General features: G+C 37.9%; 1 protein-coding gene and 1 non-coding gene across 3 annotated transcripts in view; both read left to right on the top strand.

Moving 5' to 3' along the window:
- The first annotated feature begins 541 nt into the window (after nt 1-541).
- LOC113678045 (replication factor C subunit 1-like) overlaps nt 542-17,864 on the top strand; it is a 249,540-nt gene continuing 232,217 nt past the window's right edge. The window contains exons 1-8 of one of the 2 annotated variants that reach the window (XM_089184552.1): nt 542-686; nt 834-949; nt 2,252-2,342; nt 2,837-2,938; nt 3,472-3,562; nt 4,204-4,309; nt 4,952-5,124; nt 5,717-5,993. In XM_089184552.1, the coding sequence (XP_089040678.1) occupies nt 4,991-5,124; nt 5,717-5,993 (411 nt within the window). In that variant the 5' untranslated portion in view covers nt 542-686; nt 834-949; nt 2,252-2,342; ... (2 more) ...; nt 4,204-4,309; nt 4,952-4,990. Of the gene's footprint in view, nt 687-833; nt 950-2,251; nt 2,343-2,836; nt 2,939-3,471; nt 3,563-3,616; nt 4,310-4,951; nt 5,125-5,716; nt 5,994-17,864 lie in introns of those variants that run through there. The other variant, XM_089184556.1, reaches the window with a different exon arrangement.
- LOC113675707 (uncharacterized) lies at nt 6,596-10,333 on the top strand. Its single transcript, XR_016180929.1, has 5 exons — nt 6,596-8,200; nt 8,339-8,499; nt 8,992-9,255; nt 9,527-9,625; nt 9,791-10,333. It is a non-coding gene; the product is annotated as an uncharacterized LOC113675707 (transcript).

Genomic DNA, 17,864 nt, shown 5'->3' with positions numbered 1-17,864 from the left:
GATTCAGTGCGAGGGCTACTGCCACTGGTTTGACTGGTAAGTCACTATTTTTTTTTTTTTGTTGTTTTTTTCCTTTTTTAGGTCCAGTGGAGTTGTTAGAAATTACCAAGCAAAATTAATCCGCGACTTTCTTCCTTTGGGTGTTGTGCAAAAATAGATCAAGAACCCGATGAATGGGTTTGTCCTTCATGTGAACAATTACCTAGAAAATCCGTTTCCACGAAAAAAATTCCCTCGATTGCGGGCAAGCCATACTTCTCCAGTAGAGCATACTGTAAATTAAAAACATCGGTGGCAGCGTCACGCAACCTTGCGTGATCTTTCAAACATGGTATGCAGTTGCTGTATTATTTTAAAATTTAGAAACTACATCACCCTGTAGAAATAAAAGAGGGCTTCATTTGCAAGCACTGTAGACTTCAACATAAGAAGAACCTAATAAATAGCTCTTTCACTTTTTATCTGTATATAGATTATTTAGCCAGAACCAAAAAATTAATATACGCATGAGTTGGAGCCATTCCGGTCAGCGGTGAAATACAGGAATGGCTCCAGTCTCTGGTCGTCCGCCTAGACAGACTAAATTAGTTTTGTCAGCGGAACTTGGCAGCGGATGACTTTTTCATCGCCGGAATATCGCTGAACGACCTAGCTGAAGAAGATAGACTCTGCCTTATCTTCGTTATGTAAGTAGCCATTTCTTGTTTGACACGTCGGTGTTTTCGCATCGATATTTCATTGTTCCGCTTCGGTACACGCGGTCAACAATACTCACGTGCAAGGAGTTAAGATATAACTTATGAACTTTTACTATTTTTATCATCCAATCACAGGTCGGAGCCATTCCTGTATTTAGTCGCTTGTGCCGGAGAGTGATGTGAACACATCACTATACTAAAATGGTTCGTTAGTCGTTTTAGTTCTCAGCGGCAGAATTTCGCTAAAATTGGTATGTATTGCCATACATGGTAAAATTTCCTCTGTCATGAATCTTTTATTTGGCACATGGTAGGTAATTTTACAACATGTTTTAACCAAGAGTTTCATTTTACTACATATATCCAACCTAAGGTATCTTTCTGGGCTGGAACGTGAAAAATGGTGTGGTATTGTGTGTTAACTAACTTTGTAGGTATAATTTTCAATAGTCTGAGTATATCAGGGTAGCTGAGTGAGGCTGATAAGTTACAATGTTTGCCTTTGTTTTTTTATCTTTAACAAGGTCATAACATGAAGCAATTTTGTCTTCATTCTTTAACTCGCAAGACCTGTTTTCTAATTCTCCCCACTTGTTTCCAGAAGTTTCCTTGTACATTTGTTATAGGAATTTGTTTTTAGATCAAGATAACAACTTTTTTCATTTCCCTTTTGTTGGATATTGTAGAGATATTTTAGGGAGAAGTTACATGTTAATTACATCTGGGAGTTTAAGGGTTGAACAGTGTGATGTGATACACTGCTACATAATTTCACTCAAGTTCAAAATATCCAGGACTTTAGCATTCCCTACAAATTTGTTCAAACTGCAGTTTACTAATTCTGCAGAGCAGTTGCAGTATACAACTCTAATGCCTATTTCACAATTTTGACAAGACTGAAGGGAAAATGAAATTGTTGATTAACTTGAAAGGTGATTGATAAAGAAACCTTGAGACTTACCTTACTCAGACTATTTTTTTCACAAGCCTGGTGTGACCAACGTGCCAGCAATAAATTTTAGATGAGTTTAATTTCCTGCACTGAACTCTTCAATATTTACACGCCATTGCCAGTGGGTTCTAAGAAAATTATTACAAACATAATACATCAAGAATGGAATGACTTATTACGAGATGGGAAATAACACAGGAAATACAAATTACAAGAAATGTGTATAACATAGGCAATAATAATAATATATGAAACACGGGTCACTTGACGAAAGAGCAATTTACCTGACAATTTGGGAATATGGTTGGCATAACAATGTACTTGCAATTGCCTTTTAACTCAAGCTCACACCTTTTTTATTTGCATGATCTGTGCAAAAGTCAAACTTGCGGACTGGGGCCAGGAGGGGGATTGGTTTCTACACCTGGTGTGTTCTGTTGATTTTCTGAGCTGGAAGAAAATGTCTTGTAAGAAAGTTGTGCTCCAAGGAACAACACCCCCCTTCATCTTATCCAGTTGTTGTTACACATGTAGGTCAAAAGAAGCGAATTTATCTCATGTTGTATGAATAAAAATATGTAATTGTTAATTTGCTGGGCAGAGTTTATCAAGAAGTGAAGATGATGACATTGCCTGAAAACAAAAACCAAAAGAAAATCAGAAGAGGAAGAAGAAAAACATTATTGACTCAGGTAATGTTTTAGGATGAACACCAACAGTTTCAAAAGGAACAGATGTTGAGATTCTACACAAACTGTTATACCTCTGTATTAGTTTTAATGGTGTATTGTGCTGTACAGTGTCCTTGTCAATTCCAAATGCAATTTGCATTATTACAAAAACATGATATAAAAGATTCGCATTATTATACATACAACATCACAATGATGTCCTGAACCTATTTCTAAATTAATTTTACATCTATTTTAGATTCTGATGAAGATCCTCTTCCTCCAAAAATCAATTTCATTCCATTTCATACAGTTGTAGTTAAACTCTTTGACCCTAATATCAGCCCTGAATCAAGAGTCAAGGAAATGATCACCAACTATAGAAGCTCTTGATTATTAAACAAATTCTCCTTGTCAGCAGCTTAGAAAATGCATAGAGAACAGTATGGAGAATATGGATACTGATGTCAGGTTGTATTCAGAACCTGGTTCTCTTTCATGCATCTCTGTTTCAGAAAAGCCACATCAGTAAAGAAGGAGGAGAGTTAAAAGGCTAAGAAAAGTAGGAGACCAATCAGCTTGAACTCAGGCAAGGAAATTATGTGAACTTATTGAGGGTACGTGATACTTTTTATGTGAAAGGTGATGTAGAGACTTTATCTTCATGGGAATTGTGATTTCATCTTTTTTTTACATAAATATATTTAATTTTCATAGGAGTAACAGTTTTATTAACAGGTTAGAAAGAGTGAAAATATGAATTTAGTTTAATTTTTTTCCTTGGTTTTATTTATCTTCAAAATGTGATCGTCTTGAATTTCATGTGAATGTGAAAACGTTTTGGATACTTTTCATTATAAATAAGATTGCCAAATATCTTTACGGGTAAAAGGGTTTTTTTTAGCAGACTCTGCTTATTGATGGAGTGGGAGGGCTGGATAGGGAAATATTTAGTGTGAGGTGAGCTTGAGGTACAGTCAGTTTTTTAAACATTGTATGACCTTTAACAGTGCCTATGTATTAGCTTGTTAAGGAAAACAAAGCCATCTGCTTCATTCAGGGTTCAGCACACTTACCATTAGACCACTCTGCCTCAAATAGAATTTGAATATTATAGCACTTGAGTTATATTTTGATGTGGTTTCTACAGATGAGGAAGAAGTTGTGCCCAGGAAATTAAAAAAGTCTGCAAAACAGACAGACATTGTAGCTTCTAAAGAGGTCCAGCAAGGTAGAGAGAGGTATCTTCCATCATTCTCTTTCATTATATTTGACATTTCAGTACCAAACCATGGAGTTCATTTAGAACATAAGATATTGCTCTCAAGAAGCATCTGGCTTCTTCTTCCCTCTTATGCTAATACATTTAACCCTTTGACTGCGAAGAATTACCAGCATCTAATTTCTCTTTACAATATCCCTCCTGAATCAAACATTAATGTACATCAATCACTTTTTTTTGTTGAAAGTAAGTTATTTAAATGGTTTTCTTTCACTGGAGCTTCTTTTCAGGGAAAGATGATTCATTAAAACTTACTGTGAATTGTGTTTGCTTTTCTGGTTTCTCCAAAATTTTAACTTTTGGATAGGCACATGTTACACACAGGTGTCAAGGTTAAGGGCACAAGAAGAAAGGAAATGATCAACAACTAAGCTCTAATTTGTTAAATAAATTCTCCTTGTCAGTACCCTCAGAAACACATAGAGAACAGTTTAGAGAATGTGCATACTGATATTAATGTGTTCAGGGTTGAAAATGAAAAACAAACAAACCAAAAAAACAACAGCAAAATAATAGAGACAGTGTCATCAAAGGTGAATTTAATACAATGTTGTTGTGTTACTGAAATATGTAACACATGGATTGTTATTCTTGCTTCAGTCCAGTCAAACTTAAAGAGAAAAAAGCAACTTCTGCACTTAATTTCTTTGGTTCTACTCCAGTTGAAAGGGAATCCAGGAAAACATTTGCTAATAAAAGAAAACAGGTGAATAACTAATTACACTTTTTCCACCCACAATTTTTTTTGTAAAGAAAAATTCAGGCATCCAGTGTATTTTTAACAGTATTTCATGCATCATGCATTAAACAGGGAAAACTTCAAACCACACCATACCTTGCCTTTCTATAAAATTCATGCATCACACGTTAATTTTTGGGCATAATAATGCATCCCTTGTAAAACCCTCTGCCAATCTGTTATAGTTATATCAGGATGGTCTACAGTGAACACATACCATGTCACAGAATCAATGGGTACCGGTAGTGACCAATTGAGGAATAGTTTTTGCAGAAACAACACCATGGGCTGCCTTAAAGGAACAAGTCCTTTCACCTCCAAGATATTAAAATCAATTCTCTTCACTGTCTGTCACACAAGTTTTATGAAAATATATTTGAGAGTATGGTGTTCAATCAAGTGATATCCTCTTGTCTGATGATTTTCTTTCTTCTCATCACATTGCTGCTCAGTTGACTGTGAATTGGTATTACTGCGAGAAATTAGAAAATTGATCACTCTTAAGAGTGCACATTTTAAGCTTCATCCAGAGCTTTCAGCCTACAAAATGATTATCCCTTAATTCCCTGTTGAACTATCAATCATTTTTTTCGTTTTCATTTCCCACAGAGATCTGACCCAAAGTGAATAGAAAAGAAGAGTATAAAAATGGGAGAGAAAAAGAAGGAAGAGAAAATGGGAATGTCAACCATCACACAACAGAGCAACCATCAAAGAAAAGAAAGGAAGACTTCTCAGAATCAAAGTCTGAGGTTAAAAAGCCTTCCCCTGAGAAGAAAAAGGTTTGTAAGCCTTTTGATTACCATACTTTATTGTTGCAAAATTAATCATTACTATTAATGCTTAATTGAACCAGCTACCCTGATACTAGAATGGATTGGATCTGATATGATTGCATGTGTAATGTATGTGTCATTAAGCACTTAAATAAGTTACTTTTAGATGAAACAGTAACATTTTATGACTAAATTTGGCTTTGTTTGATATCCAAAAGCTTACTCAAATTTGTTAACTGGTGTTACATTTTGTATATGTAAACCTGTCCTACTATGACACATTACGAACAATACTTGCAACAAAACATTACTTATGATACTAACACCACCCAAAATACTGCCATTACTGTACCTAGAATTTATACAAAAACAGTTACAATAGTGACAAAACTTTTAGGTACATTTTTGGTGATTTTAACTTTGACAATCCAGGAAGATGTTACCGCCTTGTCTCCATTTTTCAAAGCAGAAGTGTCTTTTACTATCAACATTCCTATTTGGGACAACTCTTGCCTTGTGAGGACAACTCTTTGCTGTTAGAATATTTGATATACATGTAACTTTTATTCACTTCAAATTTTATCCATGGACTTTTCAGGGAGTACCCAACTCCTGCCAGCAATCTGGCTGCCAAAGCTGCCACAGTTCCAGAAACTCCAGTTAGAGACTCAAAACCAAGTCCAAAGAAAACTGTTACTCTGAAAAAGGAAAAAAAGATGTTAGTAAGGAAACTCCAACCCAAGGAACACCAAAAGGTGTCAAAATCAGAGGAAGTAGTTGAAGTTCCACCCTCATTGGAAAAGAAAAAATCTGGCTACCATGGTTTTATGGCGAGAAATAGTCCTAGGGCACTTGGTTCAAAGGAAATCCCTCAGGTAGGTTTCACAGACCAAGATCTGATTGTTAATTCTCCCCTCTAGCTGCTTCACATTTTTCTGTAAATTAATAATGAGAGTTTGTTGTTAGATCATTATGACAACTACATGTACCTGTTAAGTTTTAGTATCCTCATTATGTGTTTGCTGGATAATGTATGGATATTCTTGGGAGAAGTTACATGTTAATTTATTCTGGCAGTTAAATTATTATTATCTCTCAAAGCTCTTAACGGTTTGTTTCCCATCCTTTCAAATTTTAATAAGAGATGCAAGACAAATATGTACTGAGTTTTTTACTTTTTGCCACATAACTTTTCAGTTTGGACAGTATTAAGAGGCTTTTTAAGGGAGGAATTAATTATTTTTCTGCACATCTTGAATCATGCATGCACTTGATTTAATTTTAGGAAGCAGAAAACTGTTTGGGTGGACTGACATTTGTTATTATGGGAATACTGGAAAGTATTGAGAGAGAGGAGGCTGCTGATTTGATTCAAAGATGTGGTGGAAAAGTTACCCAATCAGTGAACAAGAAAACAAGTTATGTCGTTGTGGGATGAAATACTGGGGAGAGTAAACTTTCTAAGGTACATTGTAATGCACAGCTCAAAACAGCAAGAAAAAGAAGGAGCACTGTGAAAACCAATATATAAGCTGCACCTTTTTCCCTAAATTTCTGTAACAAATCCATGGTGTGGCTCATCGAAAAAAACCTGGGAAACTTGCCACAAATTTGAATAAATTAACACAATTCATTGACAGTTTGCAAGTCTGTATAACAAACTAACAAGAACTAAAGAAGTTACCAGGCTAGAAATCAATTCTTTTTTTGCCAGGTTGTTGGCTTCTAAAAGAGTTTTTTTTTTCATAAGCATAAACCTATATTAAATATAGACTTATGCTTATGAAAAAAAAACTCTTTTAGAAGAAGCTGAAGGCTTGAATGTTTGCCAAAATTATCAAGTCGAGCTCTCCGCTCGTCAACTCGAGACAGTTATTCAGATTAAACATCACCGCTTCCTCTTTAATTTCTGTAGAACACGGCCCTCCTTTGGAACCACGCGAACAACCACAACCATTGCGCAGAAATTTTTTCACTTTTTCGATTATTTCGTTCGGAGTTTCCTCTCATTCTATCATATCAAAGTCTGCCATGGCTTGTTTGTCACTTTCGTGAAATACGCGCGTGCAAAAGCATTTGTTGTTGTGACGCGTGCTTTGCTTTATGAAGGAGGACCTATTGTGGAAAAGCAATTTATGAGTGACCCACAGAATGAGCGAGCTTTATTTGAAACATGTGTAGGAAACCGAGGAGGGAGATAATTTTGCGTCGATTTGTTCCCCTGGACGTATCTGAATAAAAGTTATATCAGTGTTTACGGAATAGTTCGTAGAATGAAGCGATTAGCTTCATTTTAACCGCGCGACAGATAGCAGAGGCAAAACGCGAGTCCGCGGTATATCAAATCTCCACAAAAGAAAGAATTACAGAAATACTTCAGCTTGTGTGACAAAAGGTCGATGACGAAAAAAATCACAACTCGGGTCGCAGTGGGTGTACTTTACTGTAATTAAGTAATTAGTGGAAAACTGCTTAACACGGGTTCCACCGGACGTATCTGAATAACATTTATATCAATGTTTACAGAATAGTCCGTAGTATAAAGCGATTAGCTTTTTTTTTAAGCGCGCTACATAAAGCAGAGGTTAAATGCGAGTCCGCGGCATATCAAATCTCCACAAAAGAAACAATAACAAAAATTCTACAGCTAGTGTGACAAAAGATCAGTGACGGAAAAAAAAATCGCAAGTGAAATCGCTGTGGGCGTACCCTACCGTAATTAAAGCAAGAGAATTGTGAATTGATGCATTCATACGCAAATGATCAAAACATTGAAAATCCGTCTATTCAATTTGCTGTGTATAAAAAAGTGTTCACTATATTACGGCTTACAACAAGCGAAACGGTTTTATCTTAGTCTACGCACGTGTCGCAAACTCGGTAAACATGTCTCTCAGGCAACTGTGCAAAGAAACTAGTAAACGGCCGTCAAAAGTGTTACTGTATTTTCCACAAGAAAGGACTACTGGTATCGCCCCTTCAAGGTTGATTTTGGGTAAAAGCTTCGAATACAAAGAAGGGAGCATGGTGACAGTCAACTGGGAGGGCAAGAAGATACAAGCAGAGATTATAGCTGTGGGTGGTAAGTCTTACAACCTTTCCTTCTGATAATTCTTCGCTAGACAAATAAAGATTCTGTTCAGTCATTTTTTTCATGGGCTCTTCACACATCTGCATTTATTACTGCGCGAACTTACCCTCATTGTGTCCTTGGTTACAGATAACGAAGAGATTCTCAATCAAAAAGACATTGAGTGGTCATCCAAGTTCATTTCTGCAACTGAACCCGATCCAATTTCCAATCAGTCCAAACTACCAGTCGAAAAACAGGAAGAAAGCCAGCAGCCACGGAAAACTCGAGTCAATTCAAGTATTCATAAGGTTGGTCGTGTTGATTTCGGAAAAAAAAATTCCACTTGTTAACGACACCATGTAATTATCTATTAAGTAATAGAGAACTTGGGCTGAATCAAATCGAATTATATTTCACGCATAGAATTGATTTGAGCTGTGTAAGGAGTTATAGTCGTTTCATCAACGTTCAGTTCGCAGACTACTTTACACGTACTTTAAACTGTTACGTAAGCTTAATGTGGTACGTAATAAAACTTGAGTGCGAGACGGTTACATTCTCAACAGAAGATTCAGAACGTAACAAGTGCATGCAGAAATTTGTACTGAATTGAAATTTAACATTATACCGGTTATGTTTGTGAGGCATTCATGACAGTTGAAATTACTCCTTCCGAGGTTGATTGTAGTCCGAGTCAATTGTATGAATCTGAGTCGTCATAAAATGCCTACGATGTTTTCTTTTTCGGGGGTCTTACATTTGGTATTTCGTTGTGTTTATGAAGATGCTTTTATTCCCAGGAAAGTTCAGTGACTTATGGGGATCCATATAGTGCGTTTCTGGCTGAGCAGAAAAAGAGAGAGGTTGAATGGGCTACTAATCGAGTCAAAAAGAAAGCGAAATGCACGGCGACCACAGAAAAAGATTTGGAGGCCGTAAACCAGCAGTTAGCCGCTAAGGAGGCTGAATGTAAAACCCTGAAGGGACAAATCGACAACATTCAGCTTGCCAATGTCTCTGTTGTGGAAGCTGTGCATAACAAAGTACAGGAAGGCGTCTGCAAGGTAAGCACATTGATCAATGTTAATCTGAATTTTCAAAAATGGATGAAGAAACATTACAAGAATACCATTGTCTCATTTTCTACTTTAAAGATGTCAATCTAACTGAGGTTATGATTGCGAATTGCATGTAAGTGTTATTTTGATAGGTTCTTCCAATTTCCCTTATCACACCAAAATTTTAGAATTATTTTTAACTGCTGGCGAGTAAGCAGGCTTAAGTGTTGGTATCTTATAAGTACCTATGGAACTAACGCAAATTACATTTCTACAGATGATGGAGACATTACAGGACACACTGTCTGCAATGGAGGATAACATGTCCCTTCGACTAAACAAGATTGAGCAACGTCTGGATTCGTTAGAGAAAGTGGTAAGTAGTTGCTTTTTTTTTATATAATTTGCGGAAGCTTTTCGTAAAATGGACTTGCTAGGAAAACCGCACTAGGATACTGAGCATCTTTGAACCGGAACCGGAAATAGATCCTGTTTAGTGTCGTTGGTCCGAAACTAACGAGTGAATATCCCTACTTTCTAGTTCAGTGATCCAGGAGTAAATTGTGGTCCAGTTCCTCAGACGGGTAACTTGCAAACCATCGACCACGAGGCTTTTTGGCATTCCTCAGCGATGACCCGATGGAAGTGTTCGAACCAGTGCCTTCAACTCCACCAGCACCAACTACTTCGCAAACACCGGCACTCCAGCCATCAACCCTCGAGGACGACATAGTCGGTGAAGACGTCATACGATCGTTGGTGACGCCCAGCAAATCGAAAGGGGTGCGAGACGTCTTGGAAAAGGAAAAAGAGAGGCACCGGTGCGCTCTGAAACTTTTGCCTTTCTTCTATACCTCGGAAGAGCTGAGTAACAGCAATACTGACGGCACCCACGATAAACAGCAACTAGATGTTACAAAACTTCAGGCGTTGAAGGTGCTAGTGTTTAGCCGTTTTCCAATTGAATCTGCCACGGAGAAAGAAAAAGTGTGGAAATCCATCAAAAGTAACATTAACTCGAAGTGTCGCCTTAGCAAACATGTACATAAGCTTGCTCGTTCCTCGTAATGTAAATAAAGTTGAACTGACCTTATGTTGTCTAGTATCTATCGGGGTGTGTTCCAGCCGCAGTGAGCTGGGTTGGTATATTTCGCAGACTCCCAGTCGACGGACTGCTAAATCGGCTAATCTCTTTCTGTTTATATCATCTTGATTCATCTTTCTTGGTTTTATTGACAATCATTTTAACGGCCCCGCTTGGTGCGTGACACCGATTCGACTTTTTATTTGCAATGGAACTTCATTGCGTTATTTGACCTTGAAACGTCTCGGCTTCAGACAAGGTGGCGACATTGCATATGCAAATTTTTTCGCCAAACTTACGAACAGGAAAAAATGAAGTTCATTTCGATAATAATAAGAATAAACAAAGGAGAAGATTATGAGTTTCTCGCGGTAGCCGTTCTGGATATTCGGTAGCGAAACTATTCTCAGTAAATTGCGCTTATTTCATGAATGTCACATGAAAGCGGCAGTAATTAACCCAGAAATAAAATGCGCAAGTATATGCTAGTTATTACTTTTCAAATTATCATGCTCAATATTTTCGCTTTAAAGGATAATTATCCGTTGTCACTCTGAAAGTTTTTTCTGCAGAAGATCTCGTCGGCTTAACCACAGCCGTTAAACATTAATTTTTAGCTCACCGTTTGTCGATTTTGGTCAACCGTTTCTCGGTTTAAGCTATCCTTTTTTGGACTTTGGTCAACTGTTTAACGTTTCGGGCTGACCGTTTTTATTTTTGGTCAACCGTTTAACAGTGTGAGCCATCCGTTTTTGAACTTTGGTCAACCGTTTAACGTTTCGTGCTATCCGCTTTTATTTTTGGTCAACCGTTTGAAGGCCTAAGCTATCCGTTTTTGGACTTTGGTCAACCATTTAAATTTTTTGCCATCCGTTTAAGCGGTTATGGCATCCGTTTAAACGCTCAAGTTAGCCGTTTACTATCCGTTTACAACCGTTTTTCGAGACCGTTTAACGGAAAAGCGTTAGTGTCCGTTTTCCCATGGAGGGTCACATTTCTTTCAGTGGAGGGCATCAAATGTTTCTTTGTAGAGAGACCTTTTAACTGGTTTAAGGTCATATTTGCTTCCTTGAGCAGCTAAACATCACTTGACAAAAAAACCTATGGTTTCTTTGTTGTTTTTGTTGTTGTTTTTTTGACTTGGGTGCTTATCTCAGGGTCGTAACAAGGTATATTTTTTCATAACTGATCCTGTATTTTTGCCCCAAATTTTGATCCCTGATCACAAAAACGTTGAGAATTTTAATCCCTGATCACAAAAACATTGGGAATTTTGATCCCTTATCCCAAAAACGTTCACAATTTTGATCCCTGATTCCACTAAAACACTGCTGATCCCGATCCCAAGTGTTGTGATCCCAGATCCCGGGGCTGTGATCCCTGATCTCATATACCTTGTTACGACCCTGTTATCTGTTAGGTTATTAAGCAATGTGGAACATCACAAATAGATGAAAACGGTCTGTTTGAGCTTGTCAGAACAAAACCAGGCAATGAGACCAGCTATGAACCACCAAGTGTGGAGAAGAAGACAAAGAGGGAGAAAGCTGAACCAGTGGAGTCCCTCAGCCAGGGAAAAGATCAGTTTGAAGGTGATTTGTTACAACTGAGTGAAAGATCTGTGTCGTCTCCAACAACACAAACACCATCATCATCACCTGCACTGAAAGGTGGGTGTTTCAAACCTTTCCAACAATTAGCAAAAGAGCATGAACTCACAGAAAATGTAATTCACACTTCAGCTGTATGCCTTAAATTTCCTCACCAGTGAGTATCCTACACGTATTGTGCAGTGATCATACTTTGTGCATCCAGGTGCATGACTTTGTATAAGTTACTGATGACATAAATACATGTAAATAATAATGAAATTTCGTAGGAGCCATAGGCTAGTGTGCTGCTGATACCATAATTTGTTAATCCTCATTTAACTTCTTCCATCTACTTGTATCTATCTATGGGTTTGTCCATTTTTCCATCCTGTCATCTGTCTAGCAGTCTGTCTGTCTGTCCATCCAAAGGGGGTAAGGTTTTTAAGAAACTGTGGTGCTGCATTGGTGGGGAGTTTAACAAGATAATGTGTTTTTATCAACTGAGTTAATAATTTAGATTGGCCTTCCTAAATACTTTCCAAAGCTAAAGTTTCGAGCATTAGCCATCCACTCTGAGGAAGGGCTTAAGCTTGAAACATTAGCATTAGAAAGTCTTTTTGGTGGCAAATTTACAGTATCACTCAGTTTGTCTGTCTGTCTGCTCTTTTGTGTGTGTACATTTATCCAATTACTGTCTTTCTATCTGTCACTCACTCTGCTCTTTCCTTCTGTCCATTCACCATTCACACCTCAGTTTTACCACTACCCTGAAGTCCACCTTTGAGTTCATCTGTTGGTTCATGTATCTGTTCTTCCACCTGTAGACTTGTTTGTGTCACTTAAACTGAGTTACAAGACAGTATAGTTTTTGTTTAATCCTTTACACCCTAACATCAGTATGCATATTCTCCATACTGTTCTTTATGCATTTCCTAATGTGCTGGCAAGGAGAATTTGTTGAACAATCAAGAGGTTCATCAGTTGATGATCATTTGCTGTATTCTCATGACCTAAATGTTTGAGTCAGGGCAGATATTGAAAGGAGAAATTCGTTGTTAGTCACTCTCAGGGATTAAAGGGTTCATCTACATAAGATTTTGACAGTAAAGGTCATTTTGTTTTTGTGCAGGAGAACCAAGTGTGTTATTGGTAGACAAATATCGGCTTCGCGCAGTGAAGCAGATTATTGGTCAGCATGGTGATAAGAGCAACACGAGAAAGCTGATGAAGTGGCAGAGAGACTGGGGAAAAAGATTGAAAGAACTCAGCCTCTAAATGTGAGTACAAGTGTAATTGATTGTCAAAATGCTTTTCCCTCACGAGTGATTTTAAAAAACGGACGACCGCGAAGCGGGAGTCCGATTTGTTATTTACTAGTTAATCTACTCTTAATCAAAACTATAACAAAATTCTCGAACGCGATTGGTTATCACCAGCCCGATTTGAGCACGAATGGGACAGTGTACGCGTCATGCTTGTAATTGGACAGTGTAATAGGACAGTTAAAGGGACAGTTAACACGTCATACCTTTGTTAGTGGACAGAACGCGTCATGACCGCGCGCTGTTATATCGCATTTCGCCGAGTTAACTGTTGATATTTTTATGAAAACGTACGACCGATGTCTAGTTTCTTTCTCAAATTTTGAGAAAGCTCATTACTCATAGCTTCTTTCTCATAGCTTTGATTAATTGGTGACAGGACTTCGTGTCATCAAATTCTGTCTGTAATCATACTGGGGATTAACAAATCGGACTCCCGCTTCGCGGTCGTCCGATATTGTTAATCACTCGTATGATTACAGACCGAATTGGACTCCACTCGGTCCTATTACCATTATTTATCAAACAGAATTGGACGACACGAAGTTCTTTTACCAATTGTAAAAACAACAACTAAATGAGATACAACAGCGTGCGCTCATGACGCGTTCTGTCCACTAACAAAGGCATGACGTGTTAACTGTCGCTTTAACTGTCCTATTACACTGTCCAATTACAAACATGTCGCGTAAACTGTCCCATTAGTGCTCAAATCGGGCTGGTGATAACCAATCACGTTCGAGAATTTTGTTATAGTTTAGATTAGGGTTGTAATCGGATATGGGAGAGTGGAACCTTGTCTAGAGGGGAGTAAGCAATTCTCCTAGTCACCTGATGCTACTGAAATTAACATAAGCATAGGCAAGGTTAGACCTGTAGCTCTTGTGCTGACTTTACCTCACATGAGTAACCAAGACAGGATTTCTCCTTACAATATCAATACAATATCAATCAGACAAGTTGTGAGAATATTTGTTTTGGATATTTTTTCGATTGAGCAAACCAAAAAATTCACTACCATTTGTATTCCAACAGACTGAAATTTCCCAATTTTCGAGAATTCCACGTTATTCAGTCGAACAAAGAGAAAGGAGAGGAAGGACGCGCTCAAGCTCTGAGAGATCTCATGGCCACAAAATATCAGCCTGGAGATTCTTCAACACACAGCGTGCGTTTCTCTGAGTTGTGTTCCATTGAGCACAGTTTTCATAGTTATTGATAGACCATCCGTTTACTTCTGGGTTTGCCTCAGTGAAGTGTAAGAGAGAAATTGAAAAGTTCAAGGAGGTGATTTACTGGGCACCATTTGTACTCATTGGTGACGACGTCAACCTGGATTTCAGGGATATTTAGAAGCTGGAGCAAATAAATATTCTGTGTATACCTTCTATTCAATACAAAGTTACCTTAATTCATAATTATAGCTTATGTATGAGCACTGATACTTGCGTGTTATTTTCCTTTCAGTTGGGTTACGAATTTATCTTTTGCTCCGACAAATTGAGATGCAGTACAATCAAATGGACACGTTTACCATGATAACATTCTTTTTAGGAAACATGATAAAAAAAACAATCCTGTTGTGCAATGTATCGTTCCATGTGCCAGGAAATGTTTCATGGCAACTCACCTTCCTCCCTAAACTTAGATTCTTTTATTTTTCAGTTAAGGCAGTGAGCATTGGAATAACAAAGGGAAGAAAATTTCTGCATCAACCTGCATAAACCATTTCTTGTCGTTTGAAGTAGTGAGTGCGCCTATGTCTTGTTCGCTTGATAATATTTGTCCATTTCTTTCAATAGATTTATTGAATGAAAGATAAACTTCGATATTTTCTGACTCTGTAACTGCTAATATTGATCGTTGGCAGCTATTACTTAGGATGTCACGCGACGCATTTCTTTAGCACGTTATGTGACAGATAGGATGTTTTGTCACATCTTGTCGTTTGAAGAAGTGAGCGCACCTATGTCTCATTCGCTCAGCCTTTTGCCATTTCCTGCAGCCGTTCCTTCGGATGTCGCGCGACGCGCTTCTTTAGCATGTAAAGCGACATGATATTTTGTCATATATCGTTGAAGAGGCAAGAAAAAAGAAATTACCTTTGGCTTTGGAAGATGGTGCTTTATTCTGTTTATAGAAAGCGTTCTCATCATGGGTGGTGCCCTAGGTCGGTGTGGTTTCTCGAGTGTAGGAAATATTGATGAGCGTTGTCCCAGATCACTGGGCATTCCTGTTATGTTCAGTCTGTAAGCCCTGATATTTTGACTTCACCCCAGATTTAAGAAACTGCGTCGACGTAAATATTTCAGCAGAACATGTCTACTGACGATAGCATATATTATAATCATTTTCAGAAAAGAGCCATAGGGGAGGTTCCGTTTATCCCCTTTGGATTGGGAGTGTAAATGGGTACGTGGTTTCAAGGGTAGCATCACAAGACGGATTCTCAAGAATCTCAGAGCTACGGTTTCAGAAGGTTATGATAAGAATTTCCTTGAGAAATTGCCGGACTTAGGCTTCTTTCGTCTGCTTAGATTTTCTCTTCGTGCTTCATAATTCTACTCCATCTACCCGCCTTATGGCAGTTTTTTCTATATACCACACAGGTGAATAGAACTTTTCGCGTGGGTTGATTGGCTAATTCGGAATAAATAGTCGAACCTGTGTTTGGTGGTCGGTTGTCAAATTCCCGAATTTCTTTCCGGGATCCCCGCGCGGATAACAACGAGCACACAAAATTGTATGAAATCCGGTTTCGCCGGTAGTCCCACCAATCCAATATTCCACTTCCATCTCACTTTCCACTTCCGCTAGTTTTTTGAGAAAGATCAGAGGTCTTCACGATGTTGGAGCTCGTTAACTGTACCAAGCTGTCAGACAAGGGAGACTAGAATTGAATCACACTCAGTTTTCTTTGATTGATTCGAAAATGGCAGATAGTTCAGCGAACAACACTTTGCAGGAGTAATTACAATGCTGTCGATATTTTAATGAAAGCGCTTCAGAGCCGCGTGCAAGCCCTCTCTGAGCTCTTCTCATCTGGTTAATTGCGGTTGGTCAACCCTTCGCGCAAAGTCTCTCTAAGTTGTAGCTTGCGAGACAAGAATCTATTTTCTTTTTTCGTTCCTGGAATTTTTTCTTAGTCCATGTCTGAATCAAGACTTGTATCGAAATATGAATAATTCGCACGTGTGAAAGAAATTGTTCCGATATTTGCCTTCGCCAAACAATTGAGTACTAAATGCTCGCAACTGACTGTTAACTACGTGTTCTTTCTTGCCGCTGGTTCTTTGCTCCTCAGTTCCAAACTCACACCTCCCTTCCCAAATCTTTCCCCTTATCACGGAGCTCATTAATTCACAACATTTCTTTGACTCGTGCAACAACGTTTTACTTTTCTTATTGAATACTTTTGTAAAGATGCTCTGTAGTAACAGAGAATGATAATAATAATAATAATAATAATAATAATAATGATAATAATAAACCTCTGCTTAAAACATCTTGACAAACCGTAATATTTATTTATTATATTTCTCTTGTTTTTTCCTATATACCTGACTTAAACTGCTTGCTCTTTTTTGTACGTATAACTTTCCAGTACTTAATATATTATCTTAAAAAAAAAAGAAATATGAAATACAAATGTACCAAAGAAAATAAAATAATATATAAAATCCATCATCGTTTTCAGAGAAATCTATTTACAAAAAAAATCACTGCTACCATTTGCCTCTCTATGTTAGCCAGATAACATAATTCCCTTTTCAGAAACCAGCATGAAAATCTACAATTTTTTTTGGTTTGTTTTAAATACTTCGTGTGCTTCTTCGCTTAACACTCTATCACAGTCTACGTGTTTAATAAAGCTTAGCACAGAATTTAGGGCGGTTTCCATTAGAGGAGTAATATTATGACTCAACAAAAATTAAAAACCAACTAAAAGAACAACGACACCCAGATACAGACTATATCATTCTGTGGTAATAAACGAGGGAGACCCCTACAATTTTTTTAACTTTACCCCGAACTGTAGAAGATATCCGTAAAGAGCGAACAGTCTTCTTCCTTCTAGGCAAGTTTCAAAGTTTTAGACTGGAACGTCAAAGTTGACGCTTCCAAGAATCACAACAGACGCCGTGAAATGGCGGCCTTGGCGGCGGTACTTGACAAGAGATGGGTTGCGTAGGAGAGTCACAGCTAGGAACCAGCGGTTGACAGCCTTTTGAGACATGTGCGGCTGAAGGGGATCCCTACTAATGCCTAAAAGATAAAGAGAGAGACACGGCAATATAAGCTGCGTTTGGTAGGTTTGATCGATATTTGGAAGGACTTTGTTTGTTTACCCTCTTTGGTCTTTTTGTGTCAGCCGTAACCTTTCTCAAACACCACAGAATTCCATAATTATTTCACAACTCGATCGCTGCCTTTGTATAAAAGTAAATAGATTCATGAAGCTGCAGGAAAAGCTAATGCCCATGCTTATTGTATTATTCCGTCACAATCTGACGATTTTGAGTATAGCTTGCTTCGTCTAACTGCAGCTTTTTTATTGCAAACGTTTTGTTTTTGTCTAAGATGATTTTTTTATTTTTTATTTTTTTTTGGCACAAT

Source organism: Pocillopora damicornis, chromosome 1 (genome assembly GCF_964200805.1).
Source record: "Pocillopora damicornis chromosome 1, jaPocDami1.2, whole genome shotgun sequence".
Classification (NCBI taxonomy): domain Eukaryota; kingdom Metazoa; phylum Cnidaria; class Anthozoa; order Scleractinia; family Pocilloporidae; genus Pocillopora; species Pocillopora damicornis.
This window is presented reverse-complemented; position numbering and strand designations above follow the sequence as displayed.